This window comes from Mus caroli, unplaced genomic scaffold (assembly GCF_978045245.1).
Source record: "Mus caroli unplaced genomic scaffold, Mus_caroli_1 scaffold_13, whole genome shotgun sequence".
NCBI lineage: Eukaryota > Metazoa > Chordata > Mammalia > Rodentia > Muridae > Mus > Mus caroli.
The window spans coordinates 102,871,670-102,888,612 of record NW_028227268.1 but is presented as its reverse complement, the minus strand read 5'-3'; the positions used below and the strand labels follow the sequence as shown (position 1 = coordinate 102,888,612).

The 16,943-nt window shown below is 39.5% G+C and overlaps 1 protein-coding gene across 3 annotated transcripts in view; it reads right to left on the bottom strand.

The window, feature by feature from the left end:
- Aftph (aftiphilin) overlaps nt 1-16,943 on the bottom strand; it is a 58,003-nt gene that overhangs the window by 25,297 nt on the left and 15,763 nt on the right. For all 3 annotated transcript variants that reach the window (XM_085829091.1, XM_021177747.3, XM_021177748.3), the window contains exons 2-3: nt 14,962-16,880; nt 1,481-1,632 (exon numbers count right to left, since the gene is read on the bottom strand). In XM_085829091.1, the coding sequence (XP_085685217.1) occupies nt 1,481-1,632; nt 14,962-16,848 (2,039 nt within the window). In that variant the 5' untranslated portion in view covers nt 16,849-16,880. The remainder of the gene's footprint in view (nt 1-1,480; nt 1,633-14,961; nt 16,881-16,943) is intronic.

Genomic DNA, 16,943 nt, shown 5'->3' with positions numbered 1-16,943 from the left:
TCTTGGAAAGGAATTTGTACACCTTGTTCCCTCACCCTTCCCCATCCCCTTTTCCTTAGAAATCACTAAACAAGAAGAAAAAGAACAAAACGCAATCTCAGTCTTGAATGGAATCAAGACAAGTGGAAGCCTGTACAAGAAATACTGCGCCATAAAGAGAAACAAACAAGTTACATGTGACTTAGTTAATGGAAGAGAGGAAACACTGGAGAAGGAAAGGATACTTCCAGAGGCAAGAATGAGAAATTATAAAAAGACTGGCCAGAAATGGAATGACTTGAAAATCAAATAATTTGCAGGAACCTAGGAAAGGAACACAGAGGCCTAGGAGAGACAGCAGTTGTAAAGGCAAAACAATAAAGAAGTGTTTGCTTCTGAAGAACAAGCCGTCAGTGGAATGAATGGAAAGACTCACATCTAGGCAGTTCATTGTCAAACTTCAGATCAGTAACAACAACGTATACATCTGTATTAACAGAATACAGTAAAACACGTCATGTGCATGGGAAGCCTTAAGATGACAGTTATAGAGGCCTAGGCTGAACCACTCTAAAACTTCGAGGGTGAGGAGGGATGACAGCCTGGTAAGCAAAATGTGATCAAGTAAAACTGTATAAATAGCTCTTAGGGGGCAGAGAAAGATGTAGAAAATAAGACAGAGACTATGTGAAGTGCTTGGGAGCAGAAGGGTGTCAGGTTTCAGACTGGTTTAGAGTTTGGAATATCTGTATAGACTTTATCAGTTGGGCATCTGAAATGCTCCAAAATTATAAACTTTTTGAATATCATGTCAATGTTCAAAAATGTGTAGATTAAAAAAAAATCAACCCCTTCCTTTTTCAGTGGTGGAAATTAAACCTGGGGCCTTGCACAAGCATATCAGCAGGTAGCTACAACTGCTCTACACCTCTACACAGCTCCCACAAGTGTTACATGTCATAGCACTTCAAAGAATGGATTTCCAAATGAGGGCTGCTCATCTTGCATAAGGTTTAGGAAGCCACTGTATAAAAGAAAACAAGTATGCATTTAGCATTTATACAGTTAAAAGGAAAACACACGATTTAAAAATTTTATCAGAAGGTGAGATATATGTATATGGAGCTGGTGAGAAAAGCAGGTCTACACTGTCAGTTAAGCCAAGTGTGTGACACACGTGTAATCTCAGCACTTGGGGACTCTCGAGTTTGAGTGCAGTCCGGGTTATATAGTCAGATAGTCAGGCACTGTCTGAATACACCCCAAATTGTTTACCACACTAGGTAGTGGAGAGATGATATAACAGGCTGATTCAAATGTTGATTTAAAGACATCAAAAGAAACATCTCAGCAGTAGAGAAACAGGGATTTTCCCCTTAAGTCTTTTTACACGATTAGGTCTATAATTACAGTACTTTAAAACAATGCTGTTGAGATAGCTTTACAAATGATAACAACTAAGACTAACGGTCACAGTGCTCTAAGAACAGTGTCTACTTACCCACGCTCAGCTAAGGCCTCTCTCGGTTTTGCTGGCGAGCTGTGTGTTTCCAGCAAGTGCTTCAGGGAAGGAACCTCCTCTTCCACACCACGGACAAACACAGAAGGAAAACAGGCTTCGAAAATTCTCTCCAACCGGCTGAGGAAAGCTGTCTGAATCAACCCCCAAAAAGTTCACTTTCATTTCTTCAGTTTTAGTGATGACTCAGTTTTAATGATCTCACCCCCCCCACACACACACACAGAAGGAAATCACCACTCAAGTACAGAAAATAGTGTCAACACTCCCCTAATTGATTAAGTAATCGTGTTGTTGCTGCAGCAGGTGGCAGGCACCCACTGTGCGTTCTATGTAGTGTCTTCTCTGTTACAGAGCTCTACAGAGGAAAAGCCATTGCTCCGTCGTCTAGTGAAGATAGCAGCTTCCAAAAGCCAAACAAACCAATACCCACCCCCCCAAAACAAAATAAAAACAAAGCCCAACAATAAAAACCTCAGGCACCATTTATCTTCTCTCCATTACCCAGGCAGCACAGTAAGCACAGAAAGGTGGATGTAGGCTACCCATGGCTAATAAGAATTATTTTTCTTGACATAAACCCTTAATTATGAAAGCCTTTTTGAAATTCCACCGCTGCAACAAATGAAGAACACAGTAAGAAAGAGGGTCTCAATTACAAAAAAAAAAAAGGGGGGGGGGATTGCTCTTCCAGGGGCTGGGGTTCAGTCCCCACACCCACATCAGGGCACTCACAAGTCCAGCTCTGGGCTTCTTGGGCACCGGTACTGACATGCACTCACCTTACATTTTTACAAGTATTTATCCCCTGTGTAGTGGTGGTGGGTATGCTGTGGTGGGAAGCTGGAGGTGAGAGGCCAACTATTGGGAGATGGGTCCCAGGAATTAAACTGAGCTCTTCTGGCTTGGCAGCAAGCACTTTTACCCACAAAGCCATCCTGCTGGCCTGAGCATCTCAATTTTTACTAATAAGAAATTCACCACCTCTTCATCATTTTGACGTTCTATATTATCTTTAATAAATCTCATTTCTCTATTTACCTTGAGGTAAAACCTACATATTTACTAGAGTATTTTTTCACCAAAAAATAAACAGATAAATTTACTTGGCATTTTGAGTATTTTTTTTTTATTAATTCAAACTTCTTGGATTTAGAATAATGATTTTGGGGGGGATATCACTATATTTATTGAATATGTGCAACCTTACTCCCATTGCCCTAATTGTTTCCATATACATGTAAGGAGATATTTTAAAACTGAGTACAATTTATTTTTTAAACATCAAGTAGAAATACAAACTGTTATAAGTTAAAGCCTATTGGAAGAATAAATGTACTACTACAATTGATAACAGAAAAATACCACAGTATTTCTTCCTCATAATTGACACAAACAAGCTAACAGTTGATTTCTCCTCTGAAGTAGTCAGTAACTGAAAGAAGAAACACAAAGGCATAATTTCCATAATCACATTTTCCAAACCCAAATTTCCCTTTTGGAAGCTGCACTAGAGCAAGCCATCATCACGTTATAATTAGTCTCAAGGTACTCCTTTGCTATCTCTGCCAAAGTTCTCTGACACCCTCATTATATTCATGTGAGATGAGAAAAAGTCTCACTTTCAATTATGAACCCTAAAGCAAAGGGTAGGTAGACTTCAGATCCCCAGGCTCTTGAAACTTGAGTGTGTCAAGGGGACCCAGCACTGACTGACTTCAACAAGGGGAAGGACAGCCATGACTTTGAAGGAGATCAGATGACTATCTAATTGGAAACCTGATGAGCACTTCCCTCCTGGGCAGGGAAGGTAAATAAAAACTCACCTAGGACCACATTTTATTTACCTGAAAATTAAATCTTTACTGTTATCATCTTTATTATCTTCTTAAAGTGAAGGGAGAAAAAACTCAACCTGTTACCAGAAGAAAACAGGAATCCTAAATTCAACTGGCTAAGCAGTACTATACATAACACAGGTTTTAGGCATACTAGTGTTACCATGAACAAGTGCTCAAATGACTGCAGTGTATTTGAGAGAAGGAAATTCCATTAGCCTAATTACTTCAGTTTTTTTTTTTTTTTTCTTTCCAGACAGGATTTCTCTGTGTAGCTCTGGCTGTCCTGGAACTCACTCTGTAGACCAGGCTGGCCTTGAAATCAAAAAATTTGCCTGCCTCTGCCTCCCAAGTGCTGGGATTAAAAGCGTGTACCACCACTGCCCAGCTCATTTTTTGTTGGTTTTTTTCCTTTTTCCTCAGCATTCCCCCACAAATGATATAAACTACATAAAAAAATTTAAAACTGAGTTTAACATACCTTTAGAATTAGACATAAACTACAGTTGCTTCCAATCTTTTGTTAAACGAGGCAACACAAGGTTTAGCAACCTTTTCAACAGAGAACAGTATAGATACTTCAGGCTTTGTAGATCATCTCTAAAAAAGCAAGTATGAGTGGGCTCTAGAAAAAACTTATGTACAAAAGCAAGAAGTAGGGACAGATTTGTCCCCTGGGCCATTCTTTGCCAACCTCTGAACTGGAGCAATAAATAAATATCAAATAGCTAACAGCATCAGCCACAGGGAAAGAGCTCGATACAACAATAACAACAACAAAAAGAACAGCTAAGAGAATTAAAGATTTTGATTAAATTAAATTTGATGTGACGTTTACTTTTTTTTTTAAAGCGAGAGTCTCATTGTGTAACTTTGCTAGTCTAGTAACCACTATGTGGAACAGGCTGAGCTTGAACTCAAGAGACAATCCCTACCTTGCCACTCTACCTCTGCCTCTGTGTGCTAGAATTAAAGGCATGTGCCACTACAGGGCTTTTACTCTTAAAATAATCTATTTCCAACTATCTATGAAACCAAGGCTGTTGTCGGTACAAGCCACGTGTCTGCAGTGCTGACACCTACAGAGGGGGCTGCACACCAGGCACTAAGACTCAACTTCTGCAAGTATAATCTAGAGATCTCAGGGCCGGCCCCACAAAACAGATGAACAAAGAGACTATTACATACTTTTGGTACTCAGTGCCAGTCAGAAGTGGCAATTTGTATCAGTTATTCTTAGTATACAGAAGATTCACATAACAGAAATATACTAAACAAAAATAGTCAAAGCTAAGCCCACTGCTCACCACTGAGGCTTTCTACCCTATTTAATATTCTAAAGCATAATAAAAATCACTTGGCTCAACCTAGTAATTCCTATCACATAAAAATGTAGCAATAAATTAAATCCAACTCTTCTGTATCTTCCCCCAAGAATCAGAAGTTAGCTTTTAAGTACCTTCCCTTTGTTCCGCCCCCTGCCCCCCTTTTCTTGTTTTCTTTTAATTTTTTTTTTTACGAATTATTTTCTTTATATACATTTCAAATGCTATCCTGAAAGTTCCCTATACCTTCCCCGCAAACCCTGCTCCCCTACCCACCCACTCCCACTTCTTGGCCCTGGTGTTCCCCTGTATATGGAGTTTGCAAGACCAAGGGGCCTCTCTTCCCAGTGATGGCCAACTAGGCCATCTTCTGCTACATATGCAGCTAGAGATATGAGCTCTGGGGGTACTGGTTAGTTCATATTGTTGTTCTACCTATAGGGTTGCAGACCCCTTTAGCTCCTTGGGTACTTTCTCTAGCTTCTTCCATCCAATAGCTGATTGTGAGCATCCACTTCTGTGTTTGCCAGGCCCTGGCATAGCCTCACAAGAGACAGCTATATCAGGGTCCTTTCAGCAAAATCTTGCTGGCGTATGTGACAGGATTTCTCTATGTATCAGTCTTGGATGTTCTGTAACATACTCTAGACCAGACTGGCCTGGAACTCACAGAGATATGTCTGCCTCGCCTCCCAAGTGCTGGGATTAAAGGAAGTGTCTCCTCTTAAGAGAGCCTTTTGTTTAAACTCTTGTTTGAGGAGGCTAACTCCTTGTATATTCTAAACTTTGGTTATCAGTGGATGACTTATTTTTAGTTGTCTTTACTGTATTACAAAACACAAAGTGTATGAAGTAGATACGTTTAAAATATTTAACTTTAAAATTCACTTTTATTGTTTTATGTGTATTAGCGTTTTGCCTACATGTGTGTAAGTGACCCATGTGTGTGCCTGGTGACCCCTGGGGTCAGAAAAGGGAGTTAGATATCCTGGCACTGGAGTTATAGACAGTTGTAAGCCACCACGTAGGTGCTGGGAATCAAACTTGGATCCTATGCAAGTATAACTATGTTCTTAATTGCAGAGCCAACTCTCCAAATCATAAGAATATAACCAATATACTCAGAAGAAAAGAAAACTACCAAACAGAATAGCTTCATTGTGACCAGACAGATATTTTCCCCAAGAAATTGATTTTTTAAGACACTATGATCAGACACTACTTAAACCAACAAGCATTTTTTTAACCATTAAAGTTTGAGCATTAAAATTATCACATTAAAGGCTAGAGATGCTGAAGTAAAACACTGAATTTGATTTACTTTAATGAGTAAAAAAGAACTTTCTTTATACTGACCTATCTATATTTCAAGCAAAATACAACTGGTTATAACAGAACATTTATTTCTACTTCTGACTTACTGGGACACCACCCAATATTTAAAAGTTGTAACTTATAATCTAAATTGTGACCTAAAAATATTTAAATTATATCCTATGTGTATGGGTGTTTTGCCTGCATGTATGCTTGGGCACTGCATGCATACTTGGTGCCTGTGGAGGCTAGAACCAGAATAATAGATGATTGTAAGCTGCCATATAGATGATAGAAATTGAACCCAGGTCCTCCGGAAAGGCAGCCATCTTTATAGGTCAAACTTTTTTTTTTTTTCCAAGTGGCTCAGCCTGGCCTCAAATGTGGAATTTTCTCTTAGCCTCCCAAGTACTGGGATTATAGGCATATACTACCATGATTGGCTGAACAGTGACATTTACTAACATATTCAAATACTTATGAACTTGAATAAAGAATAAAACTCCAAAAATTCAGACTGTCTAAGCTCTAGTTTCCATATATAGGTAAGATGACATTTGTAAAGCAGACAGAATCAGTACAGCTCAGTTTAGAAATGTGAGAAACTAAATTTGGCAAAAGACCAAAGGTCTTTTCTCTGAAAACAGACACGGAATAGGCCTGATATAATGTACTAGAGTTTTTGCTTAATAAATCATACTTACATAGTACTTGCCATGTGCCAGACATTATTTTAAATGCTTTTCAATTATTGGCCCATTTAAGGCATCTAAGAAGCATTCTGGAAGTCATTATACATTATTATTTAGTATGTGTATGTATTACCATGTGCATGCAGGTGCCTAGGTGTTTGTGAGCCACATGGTGTGGGTGCTAGGAACCAAACCTAAGTCCTCTGTAGAAGCAGCAAGTGTTCCTAACCACTGAGCAATCTTTCTAACTCCAGAAGAAACAATATTATGTCCACTTCCTAGTTGAGAAAAATGGAGCATAGAGAAGTTACATTAACTTGCCTCAGGCCACATAAATATTAAGTGGGAGGAAAGCAGTTTTATTGTTGTTTTTGAGACAGGGTTTCTCTGTGTGGCCCTGGCTGTCCTGGAACTCACTCTGCAGACCAGGCTGGCCCTGAACCCACAGAGATCCACCTCTCCCTACCATCCAAGTGCTGGAATCAAAGGTATATGCATCACCACTGTCTGGCCATGAAAGCAGGGTTTTGGTTTTTGTTGTTTGTTTGATTTTTGATTTTGTTTTCTTTATGTATCTTTGACTGTCCTGGAACTTGATGTGCAGTTCAGGCTGGCCTCGAATTTACAGAGATTGCCTGCCTCTGCCTCCTGAATGCTGGGATTAAAGGTATGCACCACCACTGCACAGCTCATGAAAGCAGTTTTAAGTTGAGCTTCTGAAAATTATAGGGGCTTTGAGGGCACAAACCACATCTTTAATTCTTAAATCCGGAACACAGTTGGGAGGATAATGAAATCAATGTATACATGAGATTTTAATGTATATAAAATAATGTAATCAATGTATATTACACTTCATTTTAAGTCTGCTCTGTCTGTAAAACTTATCTTCCTGTAAGCTATTTAAATCTTTTACATGCATGGGTTGGCATGTTTATCTAATTACAATGTACACTGGTAACAAGAGCTTAATGCATTCTTTGTACTGTGCTATGATTGATATTAGCAGTAGATTATGTGATGAATCTTTTAAAAGAAACCCCACCAGCTTGCAAACTGGTCTAGCCATGCTAAAAATCAGTGTGGAGAATTCTCAAAAAGCTAAACGTAAATCTACCATATAACACAACCACACCACTCCTTGGCATATACTGAAAGGACTTAATATTGTACACCACAGATACTTGCTCAACCATGTTTGCAGCTAGTCTACTCACCACAGCTAAGAAATGGAAACAATCTTCAACCAATGAACGAATAATGGAAATGTGGTACATATACAGAATGGAATAATATGCACCTATATAAAAAAGGGAACTCACAAACTTTGCAGATAAATGGATGGAATTAGAAAATGTCGTGCTGAGTGAGGTGACCCAGATCCAGAAAGGCAAATGTCACATGTTCTCCCTCACTGGAAGTCCCTAGTTCCAAATCTTGAGCTGTGGATACATATCCTGGAGTCACTGCAGAAACCAGGAAAGTAAAGTGGGACCACTGGCCAGAATAGGACTGGAGGACAACAGAGAGGGGAGTATATCGGGGTGGAGGAAAAAAAGGGCTGTAATTAGGGAGAGGAGAGGGAGATAAATGCAAAAGAAATAGAATAAAACAATAGGAAGGTGTCTGAAAAAAAAAATCATAAAGAGTCATACTATTAATTATCCACATAAATAGCTCTAAAATATGAGTGTGTGTATATATATGTATATGCATACCCAGGAGTGTGCTTGTGTGCACACACAGTTTAAATGAACATTTCTCATCCTGGCTGGCAATGCTACATCAGTGAGCCAAAGACCATCAAACAAAATGGCAACATCAGGCATGAGAAGCCCTATTTTCAGTTGTCAGCCATGGTTGTCCAAGAGACTCTCCAAATATTACAGGTTATTTATTGCAATTGCCCTTGTTTGGCCCCAGAGGCCCCTAAGCTAGAACTGACCTGAAATGCTTCCCCCTGCGGACTAGCTTCATGGTACCAGAAGGCTCCATATAAGCTTTCAAAAGAGGGAAGCAACCCACAGCCCTACCCAGCTATGAAGCATATGAATGACCAGCATGGCAGCACAGTATCATAAAGGGTGCAGTAGTGGCACCAACAGCTCTCTAGTTGGACTTAAGACCACTAACACCAGGGAAATCATGCCCGATACTGGAAACCAAGTAGAGAAAAGCTTAGGTTCAGGAGTGGTTTGTACATACCTTTAATCCCAGCATACAGAGACATGCAGATCTCTGAGTTCAAGGTCAATCTAGAGGGCAAGTTCGAGGACAGCTAAGCTTAGGCAGTGAAGAAGTTGAAAAACAGAAAGCTCATGATAATGTAATAGAACAAGGGGCCATGTTCCAGCTCCAGTAAGCAGCAGAACTCAGCAGCTTTGACCATGTGGCTCTGGCTTTAGAATCCAGAGTAGAAGACTACTTTGACAACTGATGCTGGCTAGCTGGAAGTAAGAAACTAGCAGTGATTAGGAAGAGACCAGCATCACTGAGGTGAGATTTTCTGGGAAGTGGTGAGAGCACCAAGATTCTGTGTTACAGAGATAGCCAAGTTGTTCCTTGTGCTGTAGCTGAACTTGGTAATGTGTAAGGATCACCCAGGTGGTACTGGTTTTGAAGGCATGAAGGGCATGACAGCAGCTGAGACTTGGTACTGTGACAGGCCAGGAAGATGACTGGTGAGGATACAGCCTCAGTTGAAGTTGATGGCCCAGGACTGAAGGGGTCATGCAAAGAAGTTGAGGCTTGGCATCATAAAGAGAGCCCACAAGAAGTTATTGGTGAAGCCTAGCTGCAGTAGAAGACCCAAGTGTATTGGAGAGGCCAGTACCATGGCATGATCATCAAGAACAGTAGCAGCAGTGGAGTCAATCAGAGCCTAGAGTGCTAGAGAGGGCAGAGCTGGAGAAGTGACCCAAGCCTTTTTGAGATGCCCAGAAGATTGTGCGTGGATCCCAGATACCGGAACAAGAAGCTGTGTAGTTGAAGTTGCCTTGGATACCAGTATGTTAGAGATGCCAGAGCCATGGGATACCTGCTGAGGAAAGCTGCTAACAGGGAGTGGAACTAGCCAAAGAGAAATAATTATGTTGCATTAAACAAAGATGAAATGAGTTGGAGACCTGAAGAGAGCATTGACATACAGATGCTGAGTTTGGAGTTTGCCCAGCTGCCTGTTGGTCTTGCTGTGGTCCAGTATTTCGTCACTATGGCATTTTGGAATGATAATGTATATCCTGTGATGTTGGAGGTAAGTGATCTACTTTTTATTTTAATTTTATAGAGGATTACAGTTAAGTAACTGGATGAACATCAGAAGAGACTTTGAACTTTGGACTTTTAACATTATTAAGACTGTTATTGTCTAGGGGACTTTGTAGTTGGGCTAAATGTTTTAGCATTATGCTATGGCTATGTATGGCCCCCATAGACTCATGTGTTTTAACAAGCTTATGGGGGCCAGGGAGTGGAATATGGTGGTCTGACTATACTTTGCCCAAGAAGTGGCATTATTAGGAGGTATGGCCTTGTTAGAATAGGTGTGGCTTTGTTGGAGGAAGTGTGTCACTGTGGGAGTGGGCTCTGAGACCCTCCTCCTAGCTGCCTGAACACAGTCTGCTCCTGGCTTCCTTTTGCTGAAGATGTAAAACTCACGATTCCTTCAGCCTCATGCCTACCTGTATGCTGCCATGCTCCCACCTTGATGACAATGGACTAAACCTCTGAACCTGTAAGCCAGCCCCAATTAAATGTTGTCCTTTATAGGAATTGCTTTGATCATAGTGTCTCTTCACAGCAACAGAAACCCTAACATACATGGATTGTGAAGTCATGAATTTTAGATGAGAACCTACAGTCACTACTTTACGAAACCAGCACAATTCCTCACTACATTCTAAATATTTGTCCTCATACCCTCAGAAAAGTGTACTACCTCACCCCTCATCAAGGAAACTCCTCTTTGCAACAGACAGAGACCACTACAGAAAACCATACCAATCAAAATGCAGCCTAGAGCCCAGTTCCAATGAACACATCTACAAAGCTGGACACAACTCCAGCACCTAAGATTCAGAAGAGGGCGTGAAATGGTTTTAAGAGACAGAAGATAGGGAGTTTGCTGTGAAACTGTGTCTCCTATTAATGTCAGAAGGTACCCCAGTAAGGCTTACCAACTTCAGTAAGTGTTGTTCAGCTTCTCAGCAGCGTGAGTGAAAGGACCCTTGAGATTTTATACTCTACTCTTCTACTACTGAAATGCACATCTCTTTACAATATCTTGAATTTAAGACAAATGTTAAAAATCCTTTTAAGTTTATTTCCAATTATTTTTCTTTTTTGCTTATGAAGAAATACTGTTTTTTCTATTGTCAATAGTTTTGCTATTGATAACACTAAGTCTTACACAGAAGAAACTTAAATCAGAGTAATTTAATCTTCCACTTCAGAGGATACCTTATGCCTTGCCATCATTAAATATTAAGTAAGATATCAAATACAAGCTACACTTGTACACTTACCAATTCCTAATTTCAAACTAAAAAAAGAATGGCTACTGTAATATTTACCAGACTCTGAAAAGACAATTTGTTCCCTCTGTACAGTCTCTGGACAAACCTAACATAGTACTCCTACTTGGTATTAAAGGCCAGAATATCAAATTTTGTGAGGGGGAAACAGTAAAAAGGAAATACAATTCAACCAAATACTTAGTAAACAAAAATTGATAAATTTTACTATTTGTTTGTTTGTTTGTTTTTTGAGATGGAACTCACTATGAAGCTTAAGCTGGCTTAGAACACTCTATAGAGATCAAGCTGGCCTTGACCCCCAGTCCTCCTGTTTTAGCCTCCAGGGTATTGGGATGACTGGAATGAGCTATCACATATAATCTTAATTCCTTTATTTTGATACTTCTATTTCCAGATATAAATTCAAATGTGCATGCAAAAGTCAAACACACACAATGTTGGGCAAATGATTACAGAGGAAAAACGATCTGTTATATTCAATTTGAGAATGCTGATTTTCTGATGAAACACTAGTAACTTAATCTCAAAATAGCATAAGCCAAATTGTTTTTCACCACCTCCTTTTCTTTTTTGTGATATCTTTAATTTTTTTGTAAGCAGAGTTTTTTTTTGTTTTTTGGGTTTTTTTGTTTTGTTTTGTTTTTTTATACTTGCAAGGGGCATGGCATGGCAGTAATGAAAGAACTGCCAGCCCACCCCCATTAAATTTTACTTATGTAAAAATTTTAAGAATTTATTTATGGGTATGAATGTTTTACCTGCACTTATTTATGTGTTCCACGAGCATTCCTGGTGCCAGTGAAATTCAGAAGTGGGCACTGGTGCCTGGAAATGGAGTTACAGATGGTTGTGAAGCTCCTATGTGGGTTTGGGAATTGAATCTGCATTGTCTACAAGAGTAACAAGGGCTCTTAACTACTAAGCCATCCGTAAGTTTTATAACTTTATTTTCTCTTATGTTTACATGTGACTCCATGTGGGTATGTGCACACAGTGTAGGTGCAAGCGAGGGAGCCCATGTCCGTGGACCTGGAGTTCCAGGCAGTTGTGAGTTATTTGGCATGGATGCTGGGGATGAATCTGAATGTTCCAAAAGAGGAGCTCTCTTAACTGCTGAGACGTATCTCCAGCCCCTGTATACCCTTCATTCTTAAAGTTCTCAAATTTCATCTAATAACTTTTTCAGTAATACCTGTTAGATGGCTACTAACAAAAAATAACTCATACCCTTCCTTCTAGAAGAAAATCTTAGTATTTACCAATGACCTAAATTCTCAAGTACCACTTTGAGTAACATGTATGGTTTTATAGGAGTTCACAGCTAAATCAATGCTTTGTTGAAAAGGCCTTTTTGCTATTTAATCAAGATTGCTGGCCAGATGTGGTGGCTCATGCCTTCAACCCAGCGTGTACAGACTGAGAAAAAAAGCTGCTACCCCAACCAGGAGACAGTTTAAGAAAAACATTAACAAATCTAATCCCCTCTTAAAGGGCAAGATCAGGACTAATGTACTTTTTCAGCAGAACTGAAGTCCAGGGAGGAAAGTCCAGGCCAGTTTCCTTCAGAACATCAGGTGAGGATGTTTAATCTGTCCTCACTTCTGACTCAGTCAGCTAGCAGGTCTACTGCATGTCCCCTTCCTTAGTAACGAAAGTGCGCGAAGCCTGGGCCAAAAGATCTCAGCACTTTTTAGTAAGTATTTTTGCTATCTCTAGGCAGTTTACATTTTATTTTCACTTAGCGAACTCCTGTTTGTACAGATTTTTCCCTCATTATACCAAACCATAAATAAAGCTTTCAAGAGGTTGTCAAGATGCAAAATCACATGTCACATTCCAATGAAGCCCATATACATGTATAGCTATGTGTACTCGATTATTAAATCACATATAAGGAAATTCAACATGAATGATGTAAGAAATTTCCATTTGAAGTGGCCATACTTTAAAAAATTCATTATCTGATGATGTTAAAAGTTCTAAGGCTACAAAGTAAAGATCATCCAATACCATGGCCATCCTATACTTTACTGAGAAGAAACTAAATAGGAAAAGGGTTAGGTCAAAACAACAGTCTTCATCTTGTATTAAAATCAGTTAATTTCTTATTTAGAATTATAAGGCTCTTCCTCAATAATGAATTATTAAATACTAACACTACACATAGCTAAGCCATGCAATAATTGAATTAGCAAACAAACTATTCAGACTCTCAAAGCCAATGACAAGCAGTGAAGTATAATTATTTCAATTAACAGACTGGTGAAATACTTTCAGTTTAGAATGGGTTTCTGAGCAAAAGACAACTGGAAAAATATAGCATACTACCATACTCACAGTATATTAACACAAGCCTATGGACAAGATGTTCGCATCAATCACCACTATAAAGTGGTGACTTTTCTTTTCAAGAAAATGCCCTTTTTTTCCATAGCCTGGGCTGAGGAATGGTTAAAAACCAGTACAGAGAGTATAACTCAGGACTGAGAAACATTGATTTCAAGCTACAAGTACAGGTGCTGTATTAGATTAAAATAAATATTAATGAATCTTTTCTGAAAGAGAATTATCCAGAAAGAATTGTACACAGGTGCTGAGTAGTAAAAATATCTTCCCTGATATTTCTACTCCATAAGAATTGTCATAAACAAAGCAAAAGCTACATATACACATAAGCAAGAAATATGATATAAATAAATTAATATGACAACAGCAGGTTAATCCAGTCACTTCTTCCAAGGCTAAACTTTAAATTATTTCATGCCAGATCTTTCTGTGGCTGTTAAATCATGGAGTTTTTTTTTTTTTTTTTTTTTTTCAAAAATTTATTTATTATATGTAAGTACACTGTAGCTGTCTTCAGACATACCAGAAGAGGGCGTCAGATCTCATTTCTGGTGGTTGTGAGCCACCATGTGGTTGCTGGGATTTGAACTCTGGACCTTCGGAAGAACAGTCGGGTGCTCTTACCCACTGAGCCATCTCACCAGCCCAAATCATGGAGTTTTAAGTCCCATTAGCTCTCTACAATCAAAACTGTACTTCAATCTAATTTTTTTTTTTTTTTTTTTTTTGGTTTTTCGAGACAGGGTTTCTCTGTATAGCTGGCTGTCCTGGAACTCACTTTGTAGACCAGGCTGGCCTCGAACTCAGAAATCCACCTGCCTCTGCCTCCCTAGTGCTGGGATTAAAGGCGTGCGCCACCACCGCCCGGCTTCAATCTAATTTTTAAGAGACAGAGTTAGCTGACATTTTTTTTTTTTAAACCTCTAAAGTTTTTTGTTTGTTTGTTTGTTTTTTTAAAAAGGAGTTAGTCACTGGCCGTGGTGGTGCATGCCTTTAATCCCAGCACTTGGGAGGCAGAGGCAGGCAGATTTCTGAGTTTGAGGCCAGCCTGGTGTACAGAGTAAGTTCCAGGATGGCCAGGGCTACACAGAGAAACCCTGTCTCAAAAAAAAAAAAAAGGAGTTTTCTTTTAAAATCACTATAAAGATAAAAACAAAAGGAAAAATGGCTACTACTTAAAACAGATAATATCCATGGATAATTTAAATTGATAAATTCCTGTTAACTAGTTAAGACACTCCCTGTGTAGCAGTTTTACAATTTTTCAAAGAGTTGTGAAAAATCTAACCAACAAACCTTCTATCTCACACAGATACCCCTTTGACAGATACTCAAGTAATTTTTTTTAAAGCTGTATTAGAAGTCTCCTTGGCAATCAACATGTTCTACAAATCAGAGGCAATAAGTACATACCTGAACTGAAGTGGCTGGTTCCTGCAAATGGCCACTGTGCATCTTAGGGGTTCCCAGAGTGCCCATAGTTTCGTCTGTCCTATGTGACTGCCAGACTTCCTTTAGATGATGAGACTCAGTCTCCTGCTGATCCCCAAAGGCAGCCCAAGAACAACCATCTTTCTGTTCATCCTCAAAAGCATTCCAATCTACAGCTTGGCTAGGGCCTGCTGAACTGAAGTCTGCAAAATCATCTGAGTCTTGAAAAGCACTACCTTCAGTATTTGGCACAGAATCAAAATCTCCAAAGTCACTGTCTTGACCATTTTTCAGTTTTGAGTCAGGTTCACTGCCTTTTCCACCAGACTCTCCTGCCAATGGACATTTCTCTGATAAGCCATCAGAGGTCTGTCTTAGGTCTGACTCAGTAAATCTCATTTCTTCTTGACAAGAAACAGCATTTGTATCCTCAAATTCTCCAAAATCATCACCTGGTTCACTAAGATGTAGAAAATGCTCCGAGGAGTCTTCAAAAGTGACGTCACTCATTGAATCTTGAGTACTACTAACAAAGGGTGGAGTGGTACCATTGGCTGTACCAAAGTCACCAAAATCATCCTCATTGGTATCATGACAAGTCACAAAGCCATTACCACTGTCACCATTTTCCATGCTTGCAGCAGAATCATCCAAAACATTTTCTTCTGTGGGATCAGGGTTTGGGCTTTTGGGATTAGTCAACTTTCTATTTTCTTCTTTGGAAGAGCCAATTTCATTAACATCTGAAGTTTTAATAGAATCCATAGATAAGTCAGCACACTTAGAGGCAAATAAGTCATTTCTTTCCATTTTACACTGCTCCTTTGTAATGGCTTCTGAATTTTCACTTGAGTCTACCAAGCTCCAAGCCTCAGACTGAATCCTTGAATTTAGAAGCTCATCCTGTTGCAGTGCTTGAAGGTCTTGTTTTTCAACCCTGAGCCCTCTGTCAGCTACGGCATGGATTTCTGAGACGCAGATCTGATGTTCTCTTTCAGTGTCTCCTGTATCCTCAAAGCTTCCATCCAAAGTCACTTCTTTCACACAGTTCAGTTCCTTGACTCTGGGGCTTTTGCTGTTTCCCTGAATGGTCGGTGTATCACCATCATTTAAAACTGGACATTCTATTTCTTCCAGTTGTGTCCTTTCTGTTTGGGAAAATGTAGAAAAATCTGCAAATTCCGTAGCATGACTAGCTGCAGACTCTAAAATGCACTCGGTGCCACAAGTGTTAAGAGGCTTCGATCCCTTTGAATCTGCCACATTGTCCAGGTCATCTGTTCCCTGAGGATTTACAGTTTCCAAACCTGCAAACCCGTTTGTTAGAATTTCCAGACAAGGAGGCTTTTCACCGTTGCAGCTCTCTAACGGCTTGGTTTGGTGAACAATGTTCTTATCAGTTCTAAAATCTCCAGGAGAGAAACTTCTGAGTTGCCCAGTGCTTGGTCCCTGCACCACTACTTTATCTAAGTCTTCCAGGCTTTCCATACCATCGATGGAAGGATCCAAAGTTTTAGATGGAATCATTTCTTTGCTGGTGGTAGAAAGTACAACATCATATTGACTTTTCACAGGAGTAGAAAGTTCAGCAGTGATATCCTTATCATTACCATTCTGAACAGACTTAAAGCTTGTAAGGCTATCTACATCTTCTGAATATTCATGAATTGGCATAAAGTGGTTTGAAGGTACAAAGTCTTCCTTGGGACGAGTATAATCTGGTGTGTCAAAATCAACAAACCCTACACCAGAAGGGCTGACTTCCGAAAATCCACCAAACTCCCCAAACTCATCCTCCTCATCATCCTCTGCCCCGTTGTCTAGAGGTGGGGGAGATGAAGAGTACATTCGGATGATGTCTGGCTCCATTACTCCGCAGCTTTCCAGTAGTTAATTTATACCTTTAAAAGAAGGAAAAGCATTTGTTTGGTTTATTTTCAAAGGCAGATTACATAACAAGGCTT